General features: G+C 48.0%; 1 protein-coding gene across 3 annotated transcripts in view; it reads left to right on the forward strand.

The window, feature by feature from the left end:
• The first annotated feature begins 666 nt into the window (after nucleotides 1–666).
• The window catches only part of asap2a (ArfGAP with SH3 domain, ankyrin repeat and PH domain 2a), a 37,899-nt gene continuing 12,249 nt past the window's right edge, over nucleotides 667–26,316 (forward strand). For all 3 annotated transcript variants that reach the window (XR_010877400.1, XM_067243004.1, XM_067243005.1), the window contains exons 1-6: nucleotides 667–1,024; nucleotides 14,170–14,242; nucleotides 19,025–19,170; nucleotides 20,024–20,098; nucleotides 24,024–24,073; nucleotides 25,900–26,029. Coding sequence is in view for 2 of the 3 variants with exons in the window: in XM_067243004.1 (XP_067099105.1) it covers nucleotides 899–1,024; nucleotides 14,170–14,242; nucleotides 19,025–19,170; nucleotides 20,024–20,098; nucleotides 24,024–24,073; nucleotides 25,900–26,029 (600 nt within the window). In the remaining variant the exon portion in view is untranslated. The remainder of the gene's footprint in view (nucleotides 1,025–14,169; nucleotides 14,243–19,024; nucleotides 19,171–20,023; nucleotides 20,099–24,023; nucleotides 24,074–25,899; nucleotides 26,030–26,316) is intronic.

The raw sequence follows: 26,316 nt of genomic DNA on the forward strand, positions 1-26,316 counted from the left end.
CAGCAAACAGTCAGGCGCATTGCCAGCTGCACAACTGAAGATAACGTTTTATTTATTTATTTTTGAATAAAGGTTTTCTTTGAAATGGCAAAATCTCAAAGGAGCAGCTAAATTTTCACAAAAGTCCCATATCAGAAACACATGCTTTCTCTACAAGATATAATTTTTTACCAAAATATTTGTCACAAACAATATCTGTCGGCCTAACTGTCTTTTTGCTATGTGACAGCAGAATATTGTATAGACTAATTGGCAAATGTTATCTAATATAATTTTGGATGGAGTAGGAGGATGTATGTTGTGATCGGTCGAAAGTTGTCAATTTCTACTGAGCTTTCTAAAAAGCTCTGGGTGGTGCTCAATCCTTAAAGCTACGTTGGTGCCGTGATAAGGCCCAACACCACGCCTTCCATAGGCTGTGATTGGGTCGCCACGACCAGCTGGTGTTCTCCATTGGATAGCGCACATCCATTGAATCCCTCCTTTTACCTTTGTCACTTTCTGCGCTTTCATTGAAGTGTCTTGGTGTTTTCCATACTGAAGTTATCAGGACTCATCGGTGCATTGTCTTAGAAAGAGTATAGGAAAGCACAACAACGCCGCTTTTTCAGTAGAAGTCTACCTGCAGCGCGAGCTCGACACTAATTTGGAGGGAGAGCACAGATAGAGCCACAAGCGCGAGGCGCTCGGAGTCGTTACCGTCTGCTGAGTAGCTGGAGAATTCAATCGTAGTTCCACTTGGGTTTTCAGTGAGAGCGCTCAATGAACCAACATTTGCCAATGGTTAACATGGGAGCGTTTCATCTGACTTTTACTTAGTGATTTTTTTCTCTCTCCAACAAGCACCACGGGAAGACTGCAGGAAAACGTGTTAAATATTTTCAAAAAAGGATTAATTATGCCTGACCAAATAACAGTTTCGGAGTTCGTGGCAGAGACGAATGAAGATTACAAGGCGCCCACAGCATCGAACTTCACCACCCGAATGTCCCACTGCAGGAATACGGTCACTGCCTTGGAAGAGGTGAGACTCTAGCAGACCCTTCACTGTCCTCATTCGGTAGCATCATTGATCCACGGCTTATCACGACTTCACAGGCTACTACGTCTTTGTAGACTGCCATGCAGAACCATAATAATTGCCTAACTGGCGAAGCTTTGTCATAGTTCTGAATGGTTGGGCGTTTTCTCAATAGATGCACCATGTGCAGAGGAGAGCAAACTTCTCTTGGTCTTTGATTTTACACTTCATAACTAAATATCAATAGACCTCAAGTGCTAAATGACGTTGACTAAGGGCTGTACGCCATTTATTACTATAGTAATTAAGGTCTCTATAGTTTAAATTCACAGGGAATAGAATAGTTTGCGGAGCACCTGTTTCAACGAAACGGATACATTCTTTGTCTAAATGCTGCATTGTCTGAATATGTTATTCATTGTCCGATGCGTTAGTTCCACGAACTTGCAGATCATAGACTTCCGCTTTGTAGTAGGCTACTGTGAAAAACCGACCACCCCTTTCTAAGTTCTGTGCCTATACCGTGAATCCCATACCATGGGGGGCCCATACCGTGTTCCTATAGGACAGTCTCATGGTCTATCCTAGATCGTTACATTTCCATTCATGACTAAGGGTAGCACAGTAAAGGCAACACTTAATTTCAAACGACCATTTCTCAATTAGTATGTGAAATGTGTAGGCCTATACTTTAACTGTACTTTTATACACGACGGAACACACATTGTGTTTGTGTGTGCCTGGTGCATGTGCATGTTGTTGTCAGTATGACACCCTGACAGTATGAGGGGGGCTGAGACGTTACACATTTGGCACAATGAAGACCTTTAAGATAAGTCTGTGTTTCAGGAGTTATGAGTGAGCCTGGCACCTGTTCAAACTGACAGGTGCAACATGTCTACAAACACCTCCAGATGGAACCTTTTTTTCTTCTTCTCTTTTTCAGTAATATTAGTTGGGTAGACTTGCTCATAGTGAGACTTTGAGAGTGGAACTCCTAGTTGAGAGTGGAACTGTTGTGTGTGAACTTCTGTTTTCTTATGATGACCTCCCATTTCTGAGGCCCAGAAAACACACAGCCATTGTTTTAGAGCCAAACAAGGCCTTGCGTCTGTTTGACCAATTAGACTCTGCAGTGGACTAGGAACACTTCCATGTATTGTGTTCATGCAGCTGTCCAGGCCGAGCTCTTTTGCTTCAGTTTTCAAGAGAAATGCTTTTAAACATGACTGTGATTCAAGTCCATAGTTGTATTGTTATAGCACAGACTGAATGTTGCCATTTCAATAGAAACACCTTTTTTGATTTTTTGAATTATGACAAGTGTATGTTTTTATTATCCTCACATGAATGATAGCAATTTAGGCTAGAGCTAGGCTACAGCTTTGAAAGGATACTGTACCTCTGTGCAGATGTAGAATAGAGTACATGATAGGACTTGGTGATAGTTCAAATCTCTAGCATTTTGCTGATGCGGCTGCTGTTGTTCGGTATAAAAGTGCTAACGTCTCCATTTTCCTCCTTCATCTGACAGCTGAACATCCTGGATGGAAAAGGAATTCCCTGGCTAGCAGAGCAGCACTGGGATGTGCATTGTTCACCAGTAGCATACATAGTGCTCTCAGTTTTGACAGTTGTGTCAATGTGTTATAACTTGAGTGATAGAGACCTGAGGTGACTCACACATTAGCAGCTTTCTAGAGAGTCTGCTGGCATCAGAGAACTACTAGCCTAGCAGATGAGTTAGATTCATTCTGGGAGGGGAAGATTTCACAGAAAATCCTGTCTGACCAGATGGTCAGAGTTCTTGTTTTGCTTGCAAGCTGATTCGTACGAAGGACTGGTCCCAACTCTGTGGCAGTATGTTAAACAAATGAAAAGCTTGTTTAGTCTTTAGGGGTACGGAATGATTTGTACTCTCATCCCTTACCATCCACCAATATAAAATGGACTTTATCTGTTCTCTATATATTAGTCTTTTAACCCTGTATCGAGTCTGGGGAGAAGACATGATAATTCTTAGGGCTTAATGGACCCCAGTCTATAGTGTGATTATTTCTATATAAACCCATTACAGTGGACATAACCTTAATTAGCCTTGTGGCTATAAAAGCTTTGTCTCTTATTGCCAAATAAATGGGCTTAATGTGTCCAGCAGAGAGAGAGAGAGCGGGGTAGGGGGGGTGGTGGTGATGGGAGTTTACAAGCCTCTCAGATTACTGTGTGTGTGACCTTAAAGCCACACGACTATAAAACCAGTTTGTCCAGAGAGAGGATGTTTGTGCCTGGTGTCATTAACCCCCCTCTGGGTTCCTGTGGAACATGGCAACTCCTCCAAGCTGGGCCTTTTCTTCAGCACTTACCTCAGCACTTACCTCATTTTATAAGACCCTGGCTCCACATGTGACTGGTGATGCCAGTGCAGTACAGTGTTGCATTGTCTGGGATTACCAGGAAACCTCAAAGCTCAAGACAATGCACTTAACACCGAGGTCAAACCGACCCTTAGAGTAGTAATAGTTCAAGTAAAAGTACTTCCATCCCTTTGTTGACATCAGGAAACCCCAGGTGAAGGTAGTCCCTCATACTCCTAGCTGAGAATGACCCTCACCTGAGCCCTCTTTCTCTAGGCTATGGAGCTGCCAAGCACTGGCATTACCCATGGTTCTGTAAGTCTCTGCCAAAGGGAAGATGAAGAGCTAAATGGGGGATCTGAATGGAATCAATATTCCTTAATCTGCCACATCCACTTCCAGATCTGGCTCAGAGCAGAGCCTAGTGAAACAGGAGATGTATTCCCCTGACCCCTTAATGTTCTACTTCACTAATAGCTGTGCTCCTATCACCCTCCCTGTTGGCTGCAACATTGGCAGTATTAAGTCAATACTAGGTCTGTTTCATGGCGTCTCTATACAGTTCAGAAACAACATCGCCAGTCTTGTCATTTTTTGAACGAAGCCTCCTATGACTCAGTTAGTAGATGACTGGTTTGGTTTACTGTCAGCATGGCCTAACAGGTGTGTGTAATTACTGTTGTTGTGACGCCAGCATTCTGTCTAGCCAGTGTGGTACTGCTGGGATACAGGGAAGAAGGCTACATCACCATGTTTTTTTCCCCAAGTTATAACTCCATCATTGCGGTTATTTATAAAGTTCCCAATGTAGTTTGAACAAATGAATTTATGCTGTACATGGTAGCCCATGAGAATGTAAAGGCACAGTGTGCTGTCAAGATGCCACCCAGGATTTCCATTATGCTGGCTTTTGAATGATTCTCTGAACCGACCAAACCGAACCACCACAGGCCTTCCTTTCACAGGGAGACATTCCAGGACTGTGAGCATCCCAGGGGCCCCAGCCTCTTCACACATCCCTCCGACAAAAACACCACCCCCATAACCAGGCCAACACCAGGCACACCAGGCCTTAGCTTCCCTTCATTCACTCTCCTAATTTTTTACTGTTGAATCAGGGTTATTTATAGGCGGTGCTCTGCAAGGGACATTTTTGTCCTGTATTTTTTTGGGGGGGGGGTATTTAATCCCACCCTAACTGAAGTCCTTCACGTTGGTATTCCAGCAATGTGCTGTTAAGGCATGTTGTCCAAGACTGCATGATTCTGGAGGGAGATTATTGGGGAGTATCAAGGGGATCGTGCTGGCATTCCTAGAATCCGTGGCAACTGTTGGCGCTAGCTTTAGCCATGCCCTCCCTGCACCCTCTCTATAGGACTTGTTCTCAGGGACTGATTCCTGGCTTCGTTACACAATAAGGATGAGCCTCCACTAGAATACTCAAGTGGATTCTCACAGAAACTCAGGAGTTTAGAAAAGAAATGGGGCAAAGCTTGGGTGAATGTCAAGGCTGGCTGCATTGTGAGAATGTTACCAATTAAGACACTCTGTCATGCTCTCGGAAACACTCGGCGGAACTTTAAATCTAAAACCCAACCATTTGTTGTTGGTGCTGTTCTGTTTCTTTCTTTGCCCCAGCTCTGAGAATTGGATCCCTGCCTTATCTTGTGTAAACTGATGATGATATCAGTAGTTTAGTTTCCAACTGGCCTATCCAACAGACAAGAGTTTGTTATCAGAGTGAATGAGCTGAAACAGCAGTAGCCTTCCTACACTTCAACTCATTTTCTCCCTTTCACTAAGAGTAATAGTTTTTTATCTCCAATAAGATGGGGTTATGGCCAGGCTGGAGGGAACAGCTGCCCTCTGGAACAGGTGGTTTGGATGGAGGGAAGTTTTAACAAGCCCTCATAGGGATTAGATGCTATGACAATCAAGGCATAATGGCTTTAGGGACCCTAATGTGTGGACACACACAGACGTACACTCACATACATTATGAGGGCGTTGACCTATTAGCCTGATCTGGCCTGTTTGCCGGCCACCTTGGCCTGTTTTTTCGTCCTAAGAGGCTTAATGTACTCTCTGTAATTGAAATGAGGTCGCTGGTAGGATCAAGAGTGTCCTAGTCTGTCCTCTCTTCTGGTGTACTCCTTAGAGATCTGCTGTCAGACTTTAATAGAGGCAAATGTATGCAGTTTTTTTTTGTTCTCTTTACAAAATATTTTTTTTCTTCTTTCATTTGGTAAGAGAGACGTATAAAACTGGGCATAGTGCTGTCATGTCCTCTCAGCATATTAGATGTCACACTAACCCTACTATAAAAACAAAAATCCTTTCTTCCTGTCTGGGAGATGGGAATTCCCTCAGTGTTTTCCTTCAGGATTTATCTTTGAAGCATGAGGTGTGCCCCTCCAATGATCTAGGGGCTACAAGCCCTTTCTGTATCAGCCAGGCTAAGACTGGGCTCCCACGCATATGAAAAGGCTTCCCCATGGAGCTTGCTGATGGAAGGGTATGTTGTGTTTGGAGGGTGGGGTGGGGTGGGGGTGGGGAGTCCTGTCCCAATCGAGTGGGTTCCGCGTGATGCTACTTGACTGTTGGGCTATGTTACAGTATGATCACACACACACACATGCCGTCAATGCAAGACATCGGAATGAAGAAGTATGCTAAAAACGATCTCAGAGGACTGGAGGGGGCATTTATTGAGGAGGAGGTCAAGAGTGCACTGGCCTTTGTTTAGCTGGGGGTCTGGGGTCCAGGGTGGGGGGTGTGGAGGTGCCCCATCTGAAGCCCTGCCCCAGATTGCCTGGGACATCTTCTGTTCAGTGCCTTTGTTCCACGACAGGCTATGCCTCCTCATTAATGAACTCCCTCATTGATTTGCAGCGCTGGCCTCTGTTCATGACGACAGCAGTCTCCTCAGGAATCCTCCTAATAACGTTGCTGGGCCGTCACTTTTACTTAAGAGTTGCTGCTGGCATCCCTCCTCCCTCAGAGGACCAGCCCTCAGATGTGTTCCTTAAGACTCTCAGGGGAGCTTTAGTCAGGTTCTTATAAGCTTAATGTAACCGTAAGCCATCTAACAAGATTGATGTCGGAACAGATGGGTGAGATTCAAAGTCAGGACTCATGTCATGCATGACTCATTGATTATAAAAATGGGAGCATGTATCATGTAACAAACATGGCAGGTATGATCGATCTCAGTTTTTCTGTTTCATACCATATAGTTCACCTGCAGCCTGTTTCGAAGTCTGTCCTCTGACTAGTTCCAGTAGGCAGGCTTGGGAGGCCCCTGGAGGAGCAGGAAAGGCACAAAGTAGCCCTTCTCTCTCAACTCAGTCCAGAGCTGGAAAACTTTACTGACGGGTGCTGAAAACCTTACAAAAATATGATGCTGCTGGTTGACCTCAGCTGTGTGAGCATAAGCTCTATTTTCTTTTACCTTTACCACGCTGAATGTTTCATGCCTTGGTACAGTAGTCTAACCTGCTGTGGGCCAGTAATACAGGGTCTCCTCTCACACCTCATCTGCCTCTTCTGGAGACAGGATTCACACAGGAGGAGACTCAGTAGAAATAATCAAAGTTTCAGAGGACTTCAAAGGAGCCATGTACTAGAAGGGTATTCCGTTCCCCTTACACACACACACAGTCTTATAGAACACACACACACACGTCCCTCCATATAGCACACATGTTTTCCACATTCTCCAGATGATCATTTCCAGGTGAACGTATGTCTCTCTCTCCCTCAAACTGTCTGCAGATTGCTTCTTGTGTGCACCTCTAGCATTGTACCCTTGGCATGGCCTATGTTTCCGCCGTGACTCTTGTGCTCTGCTTTAGTCTGTTCTACGCTTCTCTGTTCTCCCCTCTCCTCCTCTCGCTTTCTATTGAAAAAAATATTTTCAATATGAAAGTTTCGAAAAAAGGTTTGAAAAGTTGAAAACCGATTCAAAAATAGGATTGCATCATTGATGAGTACTTGATGAGGACTCGACTAAACTCTACTGTACTCATGAGGCTTACACATGCTTGCAGACGCAAGACGCCAGAATCTTCAGACAGGAGTGACTACAGTGAAGAAACCAAGCCACATTTGGTCTTCATTTCCCCAGCCCCCTTTCCTCATTCCCCTGCTAATTTACTTACTTCATTAAGTAGTACTCCACTTAATGACTCAGACAGTCTTTAAATTGGTGCCTCTGGGTCTTTTCAGTTATTCATCCCTTAAGTTTCCCTTAAAAGATATTCTTTGAAAGAAGTTGCCCTTATCTGTGTACTGTAGCCCATGCTGTGCAGCATATAAAACCAAAAAGCTAACCTCTACGTCAATAATTTATTTTATCATACAGACTTCTAAAAACAAACTTAAACCCCATCCAGCACAAATCAACCTGTTAATTTACCCTTTAAACAACTTGAAAGTGAGTTGATGTCTTAATGTTGATGCCCCCCCTCCCCCAGTGACTAAACATCTTGGTCCTAGTGTCATAAACAGCCTTCAAAAACAAAAGAAGGACTCAGACAAGACAGGTCTTTGAAGTGGTCGGTAGCAGGGGTAGTCAGATGGTTGCCTTCCTCTGGTCACAAATGGAGCCATATATAAGCCATTGATGTATACAGCCTAAAAGAGCATGTGGGAAGCCTGTAGATCTAGCATGGTTAAGGCACTGCGTGACTTTCTCCATTAAACCCTAGATTGTTTTCTTGAGCAGTTTAAGTACCTGGGTTGAAGTCGTTAGCCCAGTGTGAGTGTGAGTTGGCAGGTGGGGAGGGAGGGCTGTGGTCCAGGGCTGCTGTTTCCCCTCTATCTGAGGAGCAGTAAAGAGGCCTAACCACTCTGAGCTGTAGCAACACGGCGTGGACAGGGTGAAGAGGTGTGTGTTTAAGGAAGTCAGGCGGTACCTTGTATATTTCACCAGATTGTCAGAGAGAGGGAGAAAGAATGTTGTCTTTGAGATTGTCTCGGTCTCTGACAAAGGGAAATGTGCTGCGTTCGTCATTGCGCTCGTGTTCAGTCAAGGACACTTATGTAAAAGACTGTATTGGTCTACAGTTTAGAGGTTTTGTTTGTTTATGTGTTTGTGTCCGTTTACGTCAGACTGGACCAAAGCTACAGGGGCTACTCTCATGGTACCAGGAAAGAGAGGTCTCCCTCCTCATGGCTCTCCTAACCCTTCATACTGTACTCCAGGACCCTGAGTCAGGGCCGGCTAAATGTTCCACTCTGCCCCAGGGCTAGTCAGCATAGCTGCATGAATTACTGCTCGGAGTCAAATACAGGAACCACGGCTAGTTAGCGGTCTGCTTAATGGCACATAGCCTTATTCTAATGTTGACTCTGTAGCTCAAAATGGCTCATATGTGTCAATGGGGTGTTTCAAAGGGGGTTGACTTGTATTTTTAGAATCAACATTTCCGACCTCGCTTTTTTTGTCTTGTTGAGGGCTACTAACTGTCTGTGTGTGTGTGTGTGTGTGTGTGTGTGTGGGATAAGTGCTTGCCTGTGGGTCTTCCCATAGGTGTTGTGCTGCATTGCACTGCAGCAGCCCCTTACCACATAACAAGTCATTTTCCTGTCTTTCTGAGGGAGTGTTTTACACACAGTAGCCAAGTGAGCATGTGTGTGGGAGGTCGAGAGCGCTCTCTCCCATGACGGAGAGAAGGTCTCCTTCTTTCACATCAGACCAGACCGGGGTGATGAAGAAGAAACCCTGCAGATGGATTAGAGCTGCCACCACACCAGAGCTCTGCCCCTCTCCATCTCTCTCTCTCTCTCTCTCTCTCTCTCTCTCTCTCTCTCTCTCTCTCTCTCTCTCTCTCTCTCTCTCTCTCTCTCTCTCTCTCTCTCTCTCTCTCTCTCTCTCCATCTCTCTCTCTCTCTCTCTCTCTTTTTGTTGCTGTTTCTCTCTCACTCTCTCCATCTTTCTCTGTCTTCATGGAGTGTTTGTTTGCTTTAACTACAACATCTGGTGTCTCTGTGAAACTTAGATTAGAATCAGGCCTCCCCTGCACACACACACACACACCACCACCACACACTCCTTTCCCAATTCAAGTGGATAATTATATCCCAGACTGTCTCATTCTTGCTGGCCGAGATCCAACGCATGGCACAGACTCTAATCAAGGTGGGAGGCTGGGGGTGGGAGGAGGGGGAGGTAAGGGGGGCAAAGTGTTCTAAAGTGACACCAAAAAGGAACCAGACTTGTGAACCATGGGTGTTCCTGCCTCCCATGATCCTCTGCGGTTCAAAGAGATGCGGCGTTGAGAGTGCACATGAGCTTCCCGAATGTCACGAAGAGAGCAGCCCAGCCCGTGCCACACCAATGCGTCTGTGCATGTTAGACCGCGCCTGTGTTGGACCGCGCGTGTACGTGCTGAAGGCAGAGGTTAGGGAGGCGGCAGTCACGCGAGACATGCTGTCATCGCATGACGGCTCCATGACTAGTCCAGAAGCAGAGACGTCCCTGTCAGTCCAACGTGTAGCATGCAATCATCCAGGAATGTCTTCCAGTACGTTCCTGGAGGCAGCAGATACCCAGGGCCTCAGGGCTGTGGGTGGGACCAGCTCCACTCTCTCTCCATCCAGTTAGGCTACTCCAGGGCCTAAAAATACCACTTTCTTTTTAGGGGAAAAGTTTAAACAAATCTGCCTGTCTTGTTATTACTAGATTTCCCCCCTTCATTCTTTGCACGTGTCCCAGAGGGAGAAAGAAGCATTGAAAAGCAGTGCAGTCCACCAGGAGAGAGGAACAATGGGCGTGCTATGAAAAGCTCATGAAATATGGATGTCCCTCCCTCGTCCCCTCGCTCATTTCCGCTCTTGTTTTGGTTTGAAAGACCTTGGCAAATGCGGGGCCAAGTGCCCTGGGGTATTAGGCCTGGGTGTGGGCGTGACCAGGCCTGGGCGAGGCTCAGCTAGCTGCCCAGACAGACAGCACAGCACAGGGTTAGCCTACGCTATTGACCCTGGTCAGCCAGTCTGAGGGATGATGACTAAAGGATAGCGAGCGGATTAGGACTTGCGCCAGCATCCTCGATCGTGCTCTTGTACCTCCAGACAGAGCCAGCTGGTGCCCACTGATGATGTCATGTGTTAAGAGGACTCATTCATTTGCTCGACCGGCATCTCGCCTAAGCAGGGTCATTCTAAGTACCAGTGAGTCTTGGAACATCGTCTTCTAGGAAACCAAACAAAATGCTGATTTGACATGGCTGTGTGCAGTGAATTGTAATGTATTTCCTTCATGCTTTAAGGCCATCTATTATGTTGTTGTTGTGTGTGTGTGTGTGTGTGTGTGTGTGTGTGTGTGAGAGAGAGAGAGAGAGAGAGAGAGAGAGAGAGAGAGAGAGAGAGAGAGAGAGAGAGAGAGAGAGAGAGAGAGAGAGAGAGAGAGAGAGAGAGAGAGAGAGAGAGAGAGAGAGAGAGAGAGAGAGAGAGAGAGAGAGAGAGAGAGAGAGAGAGAGAGAGAGAGAGAGAGAGAGAGAGAGAGAGAGAGAGAGAGAGAGAGAGAGAGAGAGAGAGAGAGAGAGAGAGAGAGAGAGAGAGAGAGAGAGAGAGAGAGAGAGAGAGAGAGAGAGGCAGTGCCCTGCAGCCTCACCGCCCTGGAAGTCCCCCCTTGTTTTTCTAAGTAGTTTTGGGTCAAAAGTGTTGAATTTTATAGAATGGTTACTCTTCAAACAAGAAGGCACACAATAGGATGGCCTGGTTCTTGGAGTTGAATCAGCAAAACCCTGAATACTAAAGGGAGAGTGAATGTGTGTGTGTGGTTGTCTGTATGTGACTTACTGGATGAGTGAAAGCCTGTCTGAGACTGAATGCTTGGCTGAGTAACTAAAAGAGTAGGAGAGAGAGAATGTGTGACAATGATTTATAGGAGTGTGTGTGTGTGTGTGTGTGTTCAGCTGGGTCTGGTTTACAACCTCCGTCTGTCCCCTTCTCATCCAGCTCCCTGACAGAGCACTCTCCTCAGATTGAAGGGGTCTGCTGAGGCGTGGTGTGCGTGCCTGTGTGTGTGTGTGTGTATGTGTATGTGTGTTGGACCGATCACAGTAAAACATCCCAATCACACCTTTTCCAAGATGTCTAGCTTGACTGCTTCTTGACTAGAAGATTGCAGCGTTGAGAACATCAGCACCTCTGATCATATGTGTGTATGCCAGAATCAGAAGTCCAAACATTATAAATCCTCTCTCCACGTAGACTACCTGTCCAGCAAAGCAGCAGTGCTCTGGTGGTCAGCTCCTGCTGCAGATGTCAGTTTGTCCGCTGGATGGGAGGCTGGCTGGAAGACCGTCTGGCTGGGAGGAGGAGGAGGGCTGTCACTCAGGTCAGCATTCCCTGGGCTCCCTCTCTGTCCAGTCCAGGGTGTTGTAGGGCTGTCCTCCTGAGCCCCTGGCACTCTCTTCTGAACGCGAGGCATGGCGTCTGCAGGGTGAGCAGCAGAGACCAAGACCGCCCTGATGTAGAAGGATCGGTTCCTCTGTCTCCGCCTCAGATGAACTCTCCCTCTCCAGGACCAGAAAGACGATTCCTGAAGCTTAGTTTGTATTTAATGAATGCTGCTGCTGCAGTGTGACATCACTGTTGCCCAGGCTCAGGGCTCCTGTCCTTCAGGGAGAGAGAGAGAGTGTGAGAGAGACACAGACGACAGAGACAGGAAGACGGACAGAAAGAGGGAGCGAGGTGCAGAGGAGAGGTAAAGCTGTAGGCTAGATCAATTAGAGATCTGCTGTAGAGATTAGCCGGTCTACCCTGGGAGAAATGTGATGTCAGCAAAGAAGCTTTTAGAACTGTTCGCCTAAACCCACAGGTTCTCCAGGACTGAACAGCTAAGAGGAGCGTGCGTGCGCGTGCGTGCTCGTGCGTGCTTGTCTACCTAGTTTACACCAAAGTCAGTCATCCTGAACACCAGCGCCGGAACCCACTGCACATTTAACTTGTAGTACCGGTACTCTGTAAATTGGATGTTAATAGATAACAGAAGTATGCTGTCTGTTGTTGTTGTTTTTGTGACACAGCCCAGCTGACTGAGTGGGATGGGCCAGGTGGAGATCTTGTTAACGTCTGTGCTAACGATGACTAAGCGCGCTTGGCTAACGAGAGAAGATGGCGAATTTCTCACTCCTCTCTCTTGCTCTTACATACATTACATACATTTTATTGATTTATCTGACACTTTATACAAAGTGTATATGGAAAATACAGCAGAATATCACTGATCAGAAGTGCAGAGTTCTAACAGTATTTGCTGTGGTCAGATTTAAGGAATGGTCTGTACTAGCCACACTGCAAAGTCGCCACATCTCAGCCACCCGGCACGAGGAACAAAACATGTCCGGACTGGGGCTGTGAAAGGAAAGGGAATAAGCTCTCACACAATAGGCCGGCTAGGGTCCCTATCCCTGGGACCGCTGCACCGCTTCTGATTGGCTGACGCAAAGGTCAACTTCAGGTCAGAAGAGGAGGTCTTTCTGGTTCTTCAGAAAAAAGAACTCTCCCAAGAACAAGGCACCAGCCCTGTGATTCATCTTTTCTTTACGAGTTCTTCCACCGAAACGACACTAAAGAAGCCTCCCATGCTCTCAGGGTTCTTCCACACGTTGGGAACCTTGCCAGGGAAGCGCATGGGAGCTCCTCAGCCAGGGGCCAGGCCTGGTCAACATGAAGAAGTACATTGTCAGCTGGCTGCTCGGGCGCTGTGTGTAACAGCACACCACAGAACAGCGAGGGCCGCGCAGACACTGCAGCCCGGCGACGGACAACATCGCAGCATACTGACTCACTAACACTGGGGGTTTTCGATGTTTTGGTATTTTCTGTAACATGGCTACTTGTTTGGCATTGGAACTAGTGTGGGGATGTGCGTGTACTGTATTTGATGAAAGGAAGCCTTTGTAGATGTCTGGTTTTGTTTTCAGTAAGTTGGTGGGGAGGTGGGGGGGGGGTCTGATGTGTTGAGGTTGGGAAGGAAGGAGGGTAGAGTGGACTGGCGCCAAAACCAGGGAGGGGGTGGGCTACTTAATCATCAACCGGACTCATTTCCCAAATCCCCAAAGATCCCCTCCAATCATCAGTTGGTAGTACAGTGGTGCATTGTCTCAGCATGGTGCGTGTGTGTGTGTGGATGTTTGTGTGAGGGAGTCACTAAGTGAATGTTTGCCTGTGTATGTTTTTAAAGCTATATGAGCATGGATATGTGCACCTTCTGGCCTCTTCAGACAGCCTGCCACCCTGCTGTCGCTCTCTTTGTTACACTAACACACACACGCACACCCACCCACACAAACACTGTACTGTAGGCTTCCTGGTTCTGATGGAGAAGGGAGTGTAGCAAATCTATTTATAGCATTGCCCTGAATAATGAATTGCAGCAGACAGAATGGATGCTGCCAGCTTCAACACACACATAAACACACACCTGCTACCCGCAGACCGTGCCACACACACCCGAGTCCACTGAGGCCAGTGGTGGGAGATGCCTGCCAATGTTCCTGGGAGAAGAGATCCCCTTCGTCTCTCCATCCCCCTTTCTCTCCATCCCTTAGATATTCCTAAGGTTTATAGAACAGGAAAAGTGGTCTCAGGCGGTGACGGCCTCGGTCCAGTTTTCCTCTCAGACACTGCTGAGAAGTATCAGGCAGCCTAATGAACCGTGGGTGTTCCCCTGTGCTTTGTTATGAGAAACGGTGAACTGCTTATTAACCCTCCGTCCTTCTCCTTCCTTCCTTCCTTCCTTCCTTCCTTCCCTTGCTTCCCTCTTTCCCTCCCTTTGTGCAGGCTTTGGATGTGGATCGTAGTGTCCTCTACAAGATGAAGAAGTCTGTCAAAGCCATCTACACCTCTGGTCTGGGTGAGTAGCACGTGTGTGTATGTCACTGCGGTTGGCTCTGACTGTTGGGCTGCTTAATGTTTGGCCTGTCTGACAGAACCCTGCTGAGAGAGAGAAGAAAAGAGAGATTGAAAGAGAGGAACAAGATAAAAGGAGAGAAGACATAATATGGAAAGAGTGATCGAGAAAGAAAGGGAGAGGGGGAGAGAGCAGGGAGGGGAACATAATGCTGAGCTGGTCTTTTTTGGGAACAGTGCTCCTCTGTTCAGGGGGACAGCTGTCTGCTCCAGACCCCCATAGAGGAACAGCTGTCTCAGGGCACGCCCTGCCTGCCTGCCTGCCTGCCTGCCTGTGTGTGTGTGTGTGTCTCTGTGTATGTGTGTGTTTTCCTTTATACTTGGTTCTAATGAAGTTCCTCGAAGTTCCCAGCATTGACCCCATCTGCTTCCTTTCATTCTGAAGAACTGGAATAGTTGTCACCTTACACAACATAACTGCAGTGGACAGCGGTGTGAAGGCCTCTCCCACTGCTTCTGTGCGTGTGTTTCCATAACAAATTAAGCCTGCTTGCAGTACAAATCCACCTATTTGCATTTGACGGGCCGTTTCCTTGATAACATCTAAGGTTTGGGAGTATTTCCCTAACAGACAGATACTGGAGGTTGATACTGTCCTGGTTTGTGTGTGACAGCTTCCACACCTGTCTGTGCTCCTCTCACAGACACAGACTGAACTCCATCATAGAGGTGTGTGTGTGTGTGTGTGTGGAGGGACAGGAGGCTGATGGGCTCCAGGTAGGTGGACAGAGCAGGCCCTGGTTAGGGTGTAGAAGGGGAGGTCAGCGGGGGATCTGGAAGCCATTGACAGTGGTTCTAACCGCTTTATCACACTGTCAAAGCAGCCTTCTCTTATCTGCGGGGGTGGACAAGCTTGTCTCTAGATTTATTTGGTGTGGAAACAACCTAACTGATCCCTTAATGTCTATATTATTACAACAAATACTGGATATGCTGAGGTCTAAAGAGAACAGCTCATTTTGCTGGGGTGAGGGGTATAGTTGCTGGGGTGAGGAGTATAGTTGCTGTGGTGGGTATAGTTGCTGGGGCGAGGGGTATAGTTGCTGGGGCGAGGGGTATAGTTGCTGGGGCGAGGGGTATAGTTGCTGGGGCGAGGGGTATAGTTGCTGGGGCGAGGGGTATAGTTGCTGGGGCGAGGGGTATAGTTGCTGGGGCGAGGGGTATAGTTGCTGCGGTGAGTATAGTTGCTGGGGTGAGTAGTATAGTTGCTGGGGTGAGTAGTATAGTTGCTGCGGTGAGTAGTATAGTTAATGGGGTGAGTGGTGTAGTTGCTGGGGTGAGGGGTATAGTTGCTGGGGTGCGTGGTGTAGTTAATGGGGTGCGTGGTGTAGTTAATGGGGTGCGTGGTGTAGTTAATGGGGTGCGTGGTGTAGTTAATGGGGTGCGTGGTGTAGTTAATGGGGTGCGTGGTGTAGTTGTTGGGGTGAGTGGTGTAGTTGCTGGGGTGAGGGGTATAGTTGCTGGGGTGCGTGGTGTAGTTGCTGGGGTGCGAGGTGTAGTTGCTGGGGTGCGTGGTGTAGTTGCTGGGGTGCAAGGTGTAGTTGCTGGGGTGCGTGGTGTAGTTGCTGGGGTGCGTGGTGTAGTTGCTGGGGTGCGTGGTGTAGTTGCTGGGGTGAGTGTTCGTTTTTCTCTGCCAGTGGAAGGGAGATGTTGGCATTATTCAACAGAGCCCTGATAAATCTCCATGTCTCTCTCTATTTCTCTCTTGCTGTCTCACTCTGTAGTCTTCTGTCCTCTAACAAGGCTGCAGCATCCAAGCTGCAGCCCAGCAGCACCCAGGTTCCAGCCTGGTGGATGGGCTGGGCTGTTTCTGTGTTTGCGCGGGTGCCCAGCTGCTGTGAATCTGAGCCACCCCACGTATGATGCATGCCCACACACACACAAGGGACACACATGCGCACACGCACACACATTGTCTGCTCACGCATAGACATGAAGATTTCTCAGATGTTATTCCCCTGCCTCTCTGTTCCAGATTTGTAGTTTTCCATCACAAGTCACGACACACACGCACGCACACACACACACAATCACAAAACAGGCATTCTTGCTGCTGCCAGGTAACCAAGAGAATGAGGCTCCCATAAGCACTAATGTAATTACCCAGTGGATGTATGTGTCTGTGAGAGAGGCAGCAGAGAGACCACAGAGAGAGAGACCACAGAGAGAGAGACCACAGAGAGAGGCGAGCCAAGCCTCACTAAGTACATCTCCCATATCTCATCATGCGGCGGCCTTTAACGATGGCCCATATCTACCTCTCCACCACTCTGTCCTCTGGGTAAACTTTTACAACCCTGAGGACCGCGGGCGGCCATCTTGTTAAAGCGATGTAACTCCAGTGTTTACCGGAAAGAGAGCGGCCTTAGGTTGGTAAATCGATAGGGGTGTTGACATTAGCCACTGCTAGTAGGCCCAGGAATGAATTGTGTGTGTGTGAGTGTGAGTGTGTGTGTGTGTGTGTGTGTGTGAGTGTGCTTGAATGTGTGTGTGTGTGAGTGTGCTTGACTGTGTAAGGGAGATAAAGAGACATTTGGAGGCATGGCAGAGAGGAAACAGCAGTTGTGTGTGCTATCTGGTGATTAAACAGTATGTGCGTGAGGGACGGGGAGGGCTGCAATAACAACCTCCATCACCCCCTGGGCTCTTAGATAATACACAGCAACCAAGAGTGTGTGTGTGTGTGTGCGTGTCTCCATTTGTTGCTCTAAACACAGAACACAGGGACAGTGTTTCCTGAGGGACAGTGACAGGATGGAACCCCTCCACTTCGCTCTATCCACATCACTACACACACACACACCGCCTTTGCTGTCACAGTGCCCTGCTATCAAAGAGAGGCAGACAGTGAAAGAGTTATGTGATGCTGATCTCTCTAACTACAGGGGGTTTATGCTGTGTGTGTGTGTGTGCAGTCTTGCATGATGCCAGTCACAGGTGAATAGGTACGTTCCTGAGCTCCTGTTTCTCTTCAAAACAAAAAGCACCCCCCCCGGCCATGTGCCACAGATAAGGCAGCTGTGTGTGATGTCAAAGCAGAGTGTGTGTGTGTGTCCTGTTGACATGGCAGCATTGCAGCCTATTACACAGTGAGCAACAGCCCCTCCCTACAGAGTAGCTGTAGTGTTTCATCTCCAGAAGGCTCCTGCAGGTCGTGAGCTCTCGGCTCCTCCTCCCCAAACCTCCTCTCTAGCTGCTGGCTCCAGCCCTCACCTTCTCCACCTCCAGCTCCCAATCATTACCTTCTCTCGCCTCTCTCTCTCTGCTCTGTACCTGTGTGTGTGTGTGTGTGTGAACGCGTGCGTACGGGCGTGCGTGCGATGAATCATTCTCTGGTGGCAGGTGTCTGGGGGTGTCTGTCTTCTTCACACTCCTTCAGTTATGACACAAACTCACACGCACACACACACACTCCACTAGTGCCCTGGCCATCGTCTCTCTCTCTCTCTGTGTGAGCGCTGTGTCTCTCTGAGCGCTGTGTGTCTCTGATGACAAGCTGCTCCCTAGACGCTTGGCTCGCTGGAGCTGAGCTGGGTTCTAATGAAGCAGGCTCTCACACACACGCACACACATACTCACATACTCACACACACACACGCTGTCGTCCCCACACAGTTCTCAGAGGAGGGGAGGGTGCAGGGTCGTCATGGTAACGCCCGTTGGTGTCTAAGCGAGCTGCTGTGGTCGGTGGTCCCCCCCAGTCCTCCCCTGCTTAACATGCATCAGCTGCTGTGTGACTCGAGCATCTGTCCCCCTGCTGGCTGGCTGGGTGACTGGCTGGATGGCTGGCTGACAACTTGATGACTGGCTGGCTGTTGGACTAGAGGGCTGGTTGGCTGGTTGGCTGGCTGCTGTGGGGTGATCTGGTGTATACTGGTCTGGTGCATGCTAGAGCGGAGCCTTTCCTTTCTCTGTGATTGTATTTGTAACAGTACCACGCCCATATTCTGCAGCTTTAGTCTCACTTCGTTGAGCAGCACGTGATAGCATGCACACACGCACACTGCACACACACACACACACATACACACAGAGCCATGGTGAGTCATACCTTCAGTGTTGCTCAACGTTTGACTTCATGAGATAGTTAGTTACTTGACCTAGACAGAGAATGACTGCTCTGTCTTTCTTTATCTCTCTGTCTCTCTTTCTGTATCTCTCTGTCTCTCTTTATCTCTCTCTCTGTTTCTCTCTCTCTCTCTGTCTCATCCTTCTGTTCTGGAGTTGCGCTATTCTGACACTGCAGCCCTCTTCCTGTCCTTCCCTGTGTCCTTTGCAGGCAGAAATGAGGCTTAGAGGAGAGGGTGCGGAAGGGAGAGGGAGAGAGAGGGAAAGGGGGGGAAGAAAGGGAAAGGAAGAGCTGGATCTCATATCACGTACACTGCACTCTAACGAAGGCCATCATTTATTATTTATCAGGAGGATTGATTTTAACCTTGTAAAGATCAGAAAAGGCCTGTCTGTGTGTATCTGTGTATGTGTGTACGTGTTTGGTGTGTGTGTGTGTGGGTACTGTGTGTGTGATTGGTGTGCAGTAGGACAGTATGTGCTTTGCTGACTGCTCTCGCCTAAAGCTGTGTCAGTGGTGAAATGTTACTGTCACCATGACACATCAACTGGCTGCCATGCCCCGTGTCTGTCTCTCTGTCTTGGTCTCCCATGTTCTGACCTGTCTGTCTGACCTGTCTGTTTTGTCTGTCTGCCTGCCTGTCTCTCTGTCCCATAGCTCATGTGGAGAACGAGGAGCAGTACACGCAGGCCCTGGAGAAGTTTGGGGAGAACTGTGTCTACAGAGACGACCCTGACCTGGGTTCTGCCTTCCTCAAGTTCTCAGTCTTCACCAAAGAGCTTACTGCCCTCTTCAAGAATCTGGTGAGATGGCATAAGTGGTGTGTGTGTGTGTGTGTGTACTAGGCACGTACGTGTGACAGCAGATTGGATTTTCCGTCCCGTCCTGAATGTGTCCATCCCAATGGGTCAGAACACTCTGGAAACCCATCCTCAGGGCCAAATCACTTCCCCACTGCTGCGACTAGCATGCTCCTCCACCACCAGCATCTCAGCTGGATCTACTTTACTCTGATCAGGCTCCCACTCTGAATCCAGCCCACGTTGAAACAATCCCCAAGCTTTATTAGAACCACCTGCTACCCCACAGAAATCATGTCCATGAACACTCAGTGATTAGAGATTGTATCGCGAGCGGCCATCTTGTCTGAGTGGTTTCTCTGTCCAGCTAGGATCTGTATTTCCTTCCTCTGCCCCATATAGAACGTACTGAATGCTACGGAAAGGACATAACTATGTTATTACAGGAATTGTGTGTGTCTTTGTAAAGCTACATGCATACAGTACACACACATAGGCACACACACACATCCCGGCAGCAGAGGGTATCACATGTCCTCAGCTACCACCTATCATTTCTGTCTGTTACTCGGGCTCAGTGTTAAACCCTGCGATGTAACCTCCTGTCTTCTCTCTCCCCCTCTCCCTCTCTCTACCCCCCCCCCCTCTCTCTCTCTTTCCCCCTCTCTCTACCCCTCTCTCTCTCTCTCTCTCTCTTTCCCCCTCTCTCTACCCCACTCCCTCTCTCTCTCTCTCTCTCTCTCTCTCTCTTTCCCCCTCTCTCTACCCCACTCCCTCTCTCTCTCTCTCTCTCTCTCTCTTTCTCTCTACCCCACTCCCCCCCCCTTCTCTCTCTCGCTTGCTCGCTTGTCCGCAGTTCCAGAACATGAACAACATCATCACCTTTCCCCTGGACAGCCTGTTGAAAGGAGACCTGAAGGGAGTAAAAGGGGTAAGAAGCATGACCTCTCAGCCTAACCTGCCTCCCCCTTAGCCAGCCTGACTTTAGAGACGAGGAGATGTTGAGTCTGGGTGATTAAAGATCATCTGTCGTAACAATCTGGGTGTTCGTAGATGTTCTTGGAGGTGGAAAGAACCACTAATACGGCGTCACTCCTAGACCAAGACTTGCTTACGACATGAGTCAGTGCCGTCAGCCAAATCTAGATACCATGCCCATCAGTCCCAGTCCTGCCACTCAGAGCGCTAACCTTTCCTCCCTGATACAGGGTTGGTCAGAGCTGCTGCTGTTGCCCGAGGTGTTTTACCATTTTCTAATGAGACTTTTTCTCTGTCTCCCTCTGTTTCTGTGTGTGGGTCTCTCTCCGTCTCGCTCTCCATGTGCCAAGTTTCTTTATGGAGACCATAGCTTTTTCTCTACTAACTCTCTCTATCCTCTCTTCCCTCCCTCCCTCCCTGCCAGTTCTCTTCCCTGCTCCTCAGGCAGTGCTGTACCAGGGGAGATGTGATGCATCATGGGAATACCAGTTGTAGTGAGGCTGTAGATCAGCTCATTACCCCACAACCAACGCCAATCACACTGCTGATTTCCTCTCTAGTCAGGGCACCCTCTACCAGATACACACACACACACACACACGTGTGCACACACAGTACTGCACACCACTATCTCACCTACAAAGCCTCAGGCACTTTCTTATTATTCCTCCCTTTCCCCTAGTCCTCCTCCCCTTTCTCCTGCTCCTTTCCCTCCTCTTCCTGGAGAGGAGGACCCAGGGGGGGTCTAGACCCCACTAGAGTGGCTGGAGATTCTCTGAACACCCTAAGGTCACTCATCTACTTTGGGAGAGAGATGTGTAGAGAGAGAGAGATAAAGGGAGAGAGGAAGGGATTGAAATGGAGCTTCGGTTCCAGACACATCAAGCTAGTAGCTGAATTAAACATTTCCCCAAATTCCCCACCCTGCCTCCCCACTATTACCTATTGTTTCCCTCTATATGGGGAACTCTATACTCCTGCATAATGGAGGTGAGATATAAAATGTCACTGTTCCAGTAAATGCTGATATTCAGTAAAAATAATGTCTGACTGGGTTTATGTCTGAGGGAGCTATTACTGTCTAAGGTAACTATGGCTATAATTGTGTGTGTTCATGCAAGTGTGTGGTGTGTGCACACCAAGAGCCTTGTGAAAGGCTGATGCTAATAGCTGTAAGATCACATACCTCTCAAAACCAGACCTGTCACTAGAAACGGTCATTTCACGCCCCACTTGTCACTTCCAACTATTTGACCTTGACAGGTGAGGAAAAGAGAGGAAAAGGGAAAAAAGTTGTTTTGCAGGGTTATGGCGCAAAATGACCCGGTCAATTGAAGTTTCCTCTTCACTTCCTGTCATTTTGTGTGAACTTCCTGTGCTCTGTGACTGGTACAGGATAGAGGAAAGTAACTAACGCTGCAGTGACCCAGTGCTGCATTTATCCGTGGAAACCACTGTGTCTGTTATGATTAGCTGAAACACCATTTATCTTAACTTAGGGAGGTCTGGTTTGATTATGACAACAGTGTCCCTGTCTATCTCCGCAAGACCATTATGACCCTGTTAGCCCTGTGTTATTATAAAACACACACCATCGTCAACAGAGGGTTGGAAAGTGCTGAGCCCACCAGATTGGCCAGCCAGGGGATTTACACAGCGGCTATGATGTCATTCTCTCCAGCCCTGGACCTTCTCATCCTGTCTATATATCCCCCCTCTCTTCCTTGTCTCACAACCCCCCCCCCCTCCTGTTTTACCAACTATGAGTCATATCAACCCATCTGTATTCTGTGTGTGTGTGTTTGCACGTGTGTGTGTGTGTTGGGCCTGTGTCTGTGTATATAATGTGTTTCAGGATGGTCTGGTGCACTTGCAGTGTAGTGTGAGCCCAGTATAGCCTCCCCACAGTGGCTCAGTGAGGTGTGAAACCTACCCACTCACACAGAAGGACGACTCCCCAGCCCTAGAGCTCAGCTCAGTAACCTCCACCACAGGAAACAGCTCAGAAACTACATAGCTACTAGAAATGTGCTCAGAATTCAAATACATACAATTATATGCAGACACGAACCAATTGAGAGACAACTTAATTGAGGCAAATGCAGATGAAAGTGGCTCTTTGTTGAGGACTGGCCATTGTGTAGGGCATGACACAGCCACCACTTCGCCTGCTTGTCTGCTTGTCTGCCTACCTTTCTGTCTGTCTGCCTGTCTCCCTGCCTGTCTCTACCCTGACCTTGTATTTTTAGCCATCCCTCTCCTTTTTTCCATGGCTTCTTCTCTGCCTCATGCTTCGCCTGCCTTTCCCTCTCATGCTTCCTTCCTCTATCTCCCTGTCTATTCCCTCTCATGCTTCCTTCCTCTATCTCCCTGTCTATTTCCTCTCATGCGTCCTTCCTCTATCTCCCTGTCTATTCCCTCTCATGCTTCCTTCCTCTATCTCCCTGTCTATTTCCTCTCATGCTTCCTTCCTCTATCTCCCTGTCTATTCCCTCTCATGCTTCCTTCCTCTATCTCCCTGTCTATTCCCTCTCATGCTTCCTTCCTCTATCTCCCTGTCTATTTCCTCTCATGCTTCCTTCCTCTATCTCCCTGTCTATTCCCTCTCATGCTTCCTTCCTCTATCTCCCTGTCTATTTCCTCTCATGCTTCCTTCCTCTATCTCCCTGTCTATTCCCTCTCATGCTTCCTTTCTGTCTCCTCCCTGGCCTCCATCTCTCTCCACTGCCTGTCTAGTTAAAGGCTGACTGGTTCTTCTCCTGGACACTGGTTCACACCATCATCCAATGGGACTTCCATCTGCCTGACTGCCCCCTGCCTGCCTGCCAGTCCCCCCTTACCCAGCTCCCCCTACCTGCCTGTCACTCAGTCATGTTGTCGGAGAAGACGAGAGCGACCATATCTGTTAGATGTTTTCAGAACCAGACTGCAGATCTGTTCTACCCAATGATTGTGTAAATTCAAACAAACCTGTTTTAACAGCAATTTCAGACCTGGCAACAATTGTCCCCTGCAATTTGTGACTGGCACATAAGCAGAGAATGAACACTAAATCAACTGCTAATTTACAGTAAAACCAAATGTTTGTGTCGTGCCCCTGTTCCCTTTCCCTGTTCCTCTGTCTGTCCCTCTCCCTTTTCCCTAGCCCCTGTCCCTGGCACTGGCAATTATGGCTGTTGTGGTGTTTTTAGAGAACGACACGGACAATTGCACCAGTTAATGTCTGTTTTTGTTTGTCCTAATCACTGTTTAATCAGTGGGACAGGGGTTGAAAGGAGTTGCATAATCTAAGCGTTCAATGAAGCAGCTGTTGAACGCACCCCCATAATGATGGGCAATGTATTAATCTGCTCAGCGAAGCGGCCAATGAGATCGTGTTCTGATAGTAAACAGAGCAAGATCTCTGTCCAGAGCCTGAGGCAGAACCTCGTCAGCTCCCCAGAGAGACGGCAGTAGCACTATAAACATTTCTGAATCAACAAACACACACACACACTGTCTTTCTCTCAAACACGCACACTGTCTTTCTCTCAAACACGCACACTGTCTTTCTCTCAAACACATACACGGTCACACTTATGCTGACAACATGCTTTGTGTGTACATGCTTAGTTAGCTTAGGGTAAGATGGCCAATTTAAAAGTCATAATTTTCCCTGTCGTGTGGGATATTTCCCATCACCCCTTGATAAAAATAAAATAGTTACACTAGGTTTCGAGGGGTTGGATGTTTTGATGTACATCCATGATGATGCGAGCCAGCTTGATGCTGTTCTGTGGTCTCTTATAGAGATCCTCAGATGTGGTCTCACATAATAGTCTCATTCCCATCTTTCTTATCTCACTCTCTCTCTGTCTATCTCTCTCTCTCCAACTCAGGACCTGAAGAAGCCCTTTGATAAGGCATGGAAGGATTATGAAACTAAAGTGTAAGTATTACAAAAAATATATTTCTGTGAACGGAACTTTGTTGAAGTTCAGATCCTTGCTTGTTATGTTGTGGCTTCATATTGCCATAAAGTCTTCCCATAATAATTTGGCCCATCCTCACATTCTGTGGCCTTAAGGCTATTTTGGTAATGCTGTCAAAGCTTGTGAGTGATGTACTACATGACAATTAATTTGCATTTGAACTAATATTTGCGGTGTGATATTTGTGACAAGTCTTGACTGTTGTCTCTCTGTTCACTGTTACTCCAACCCCCGTTCAGGGTTCATCCATACATTTTTTGTATCAACACCACCTCACCTTTACTCCACACCCCTCACTATTGTGGCTGTACATGTAAAGATTGATGAAATGTCATAGGACTGTGATATATATTTTACAAGCTGCAAAGGACATTCTTTACTGAAAGGGTAATGCATTTTCTTCTCTGAACCAGTCTGCTGAGAGACAGTGCTGACTTTGTACTACAAAGTTCAACCGGATGCCATGTGACTGCTCCTGCCCCCCTTTGCCCCCCCCCCCCCCCCATGCCAAACCCTTTAATTTACCCTCCATTGATGTTCTCTGTCTGCCTAGCTATCAATGGGGTCCAGTTACTCCGCGTGATCCAAGACCATCTGTACCCCCCCCCTCCCTCCACACACACACACAAGCTGGGGCCTAACTTCTCCTGGCTGGCCTGCTGCTCTGACCCTAGTTAAATGACCAGTCCTATCTCCCATCTCTTTTCACACTCATAACCAGTCCTTTCATATTTGCAGACAGAGAGAGATGAGACAGTTTGGCCCAAACACAGCAGCAGCCCTCGCCCCGACCGCCCTGAACTGGTTCACCAGCTCTCTGTCCACGTCGTCCTCACTACTGACACAGTTTAAGTTCTATTACATCCTTTCTTGCTCTCTGTAGATGTATTTCTTTGCCTGTCTTTGTACAGCACTCTCTGGTAGGCTCCAGGCTAGTGTCTGCTTCATGTGGCCGTTGTCTCAGTCAGACTATTGCTTCTTGGCTGAGGACTAACACAAGCTAGCGAGGCACATGCCCCCCTACTAAATCACTCTCCGCAGCTCCTTGTGCCGGCAGAGGCGGCTCCGACCCCAGGAATGAGCAGATAAACGCTGTCTGAACGGTCACGCTTAAAGGACTTTGCTGGAAGGAGATTAGACAGGAACTGTGACCTCTTCTTATTCTGAGAACCTGTTTTAATCAAAGTGGTGTCGTACCATGAGTCACTAGGCTGATGGGAGATTTGAGGCCCACTGATGATGTTGGAGGACCATGTCCCCCCCGTGGCCTACTCAGGCCTTTTGAAGAGCAGAGCAGACCACAGTGCTGGCTCATGCATACGCATCACTTTCTCAGCTTGACCACCGCACCCCCTGCGTGTCTGTTTTGGTTTGCTCCAGTTCTGTTTTGATTTGGAATGACCTTGATTCAGTGTGTTGATTCTTCTGAGCCAGGCTGCAGGCTGAGAGGTGCAGACAACTGGAGGGAATGATCAACTTTGGTTTCTGTAACCTTGGTTACACAACCAACCTGGCCTGGTCTGCCCTAGTCTGGCCTGGCCTGCCTTAGACAGTCAGGAGTCCCTCTCTTCCTACAGAAGAGGGAAATGCTGCATCTGTGTCTGTCTGTACGTCTGTCAAGGGGGATATATGCTGCAGCTCCAGCATATGGAAAAGAATGCCGTGCATGGAATGGTGTCCCCTCTGTGTGTTTCCTGTTTTGCGTGTCGTGTGCGTATACGCCAACCCCACCCCTATATAAAAACACATTTTGACCCCTGGCTGTGATGTCACTTCCTGCCAGCACCAAGATAGAGAAGGAGAAGAAGGAGCACGCCCGGCAGCACGGCATGATCCGCACAGAGATCAGCGGAGCGGAGGTGGCCGAGGAGATGGAGAAGGAGAGGCGCTTCTTCCAGCTGCAGATGTGTGAGGTCAGTCAGGGGGGGAGCTACAACACAGGAAGTGTGTGTGAGTGGAGGGGTGGGGTGGGAGTTGAGACAACAACTTAATCACAATGGAGAAGTTCGGATTTCATGAGACCAGCTGTAACTCACCTGTCACCTATAGCAACGCAAACCTAAACCGTTAGCTAAAACCGGTTGCTAACTGTCCTCACTTAAGAAAGATATGCAAGATATCACACAATATATTATAAAAAATTACTGTAATCCAGTGAGAATTGTCACTTGTAAAATTCTACATTATGACAACCAACTAT

The sequence above is a fragment of the Osmerus mordax genome, chromosome 9, assembly GCF_038355195.1.
Source record: "Osmerus mordax isolate fOsmMor3 chromosome 9, fOsmMor3.pri, whole genome shotgun sequence".
Classification (NCBI taxonomy): domain Eukaryota; kingdom Metazoa; phylum Chordata; class Actinopteri; order Osmeriformes; family Osmeridae; genus Osmerus; species Osmerus mordax.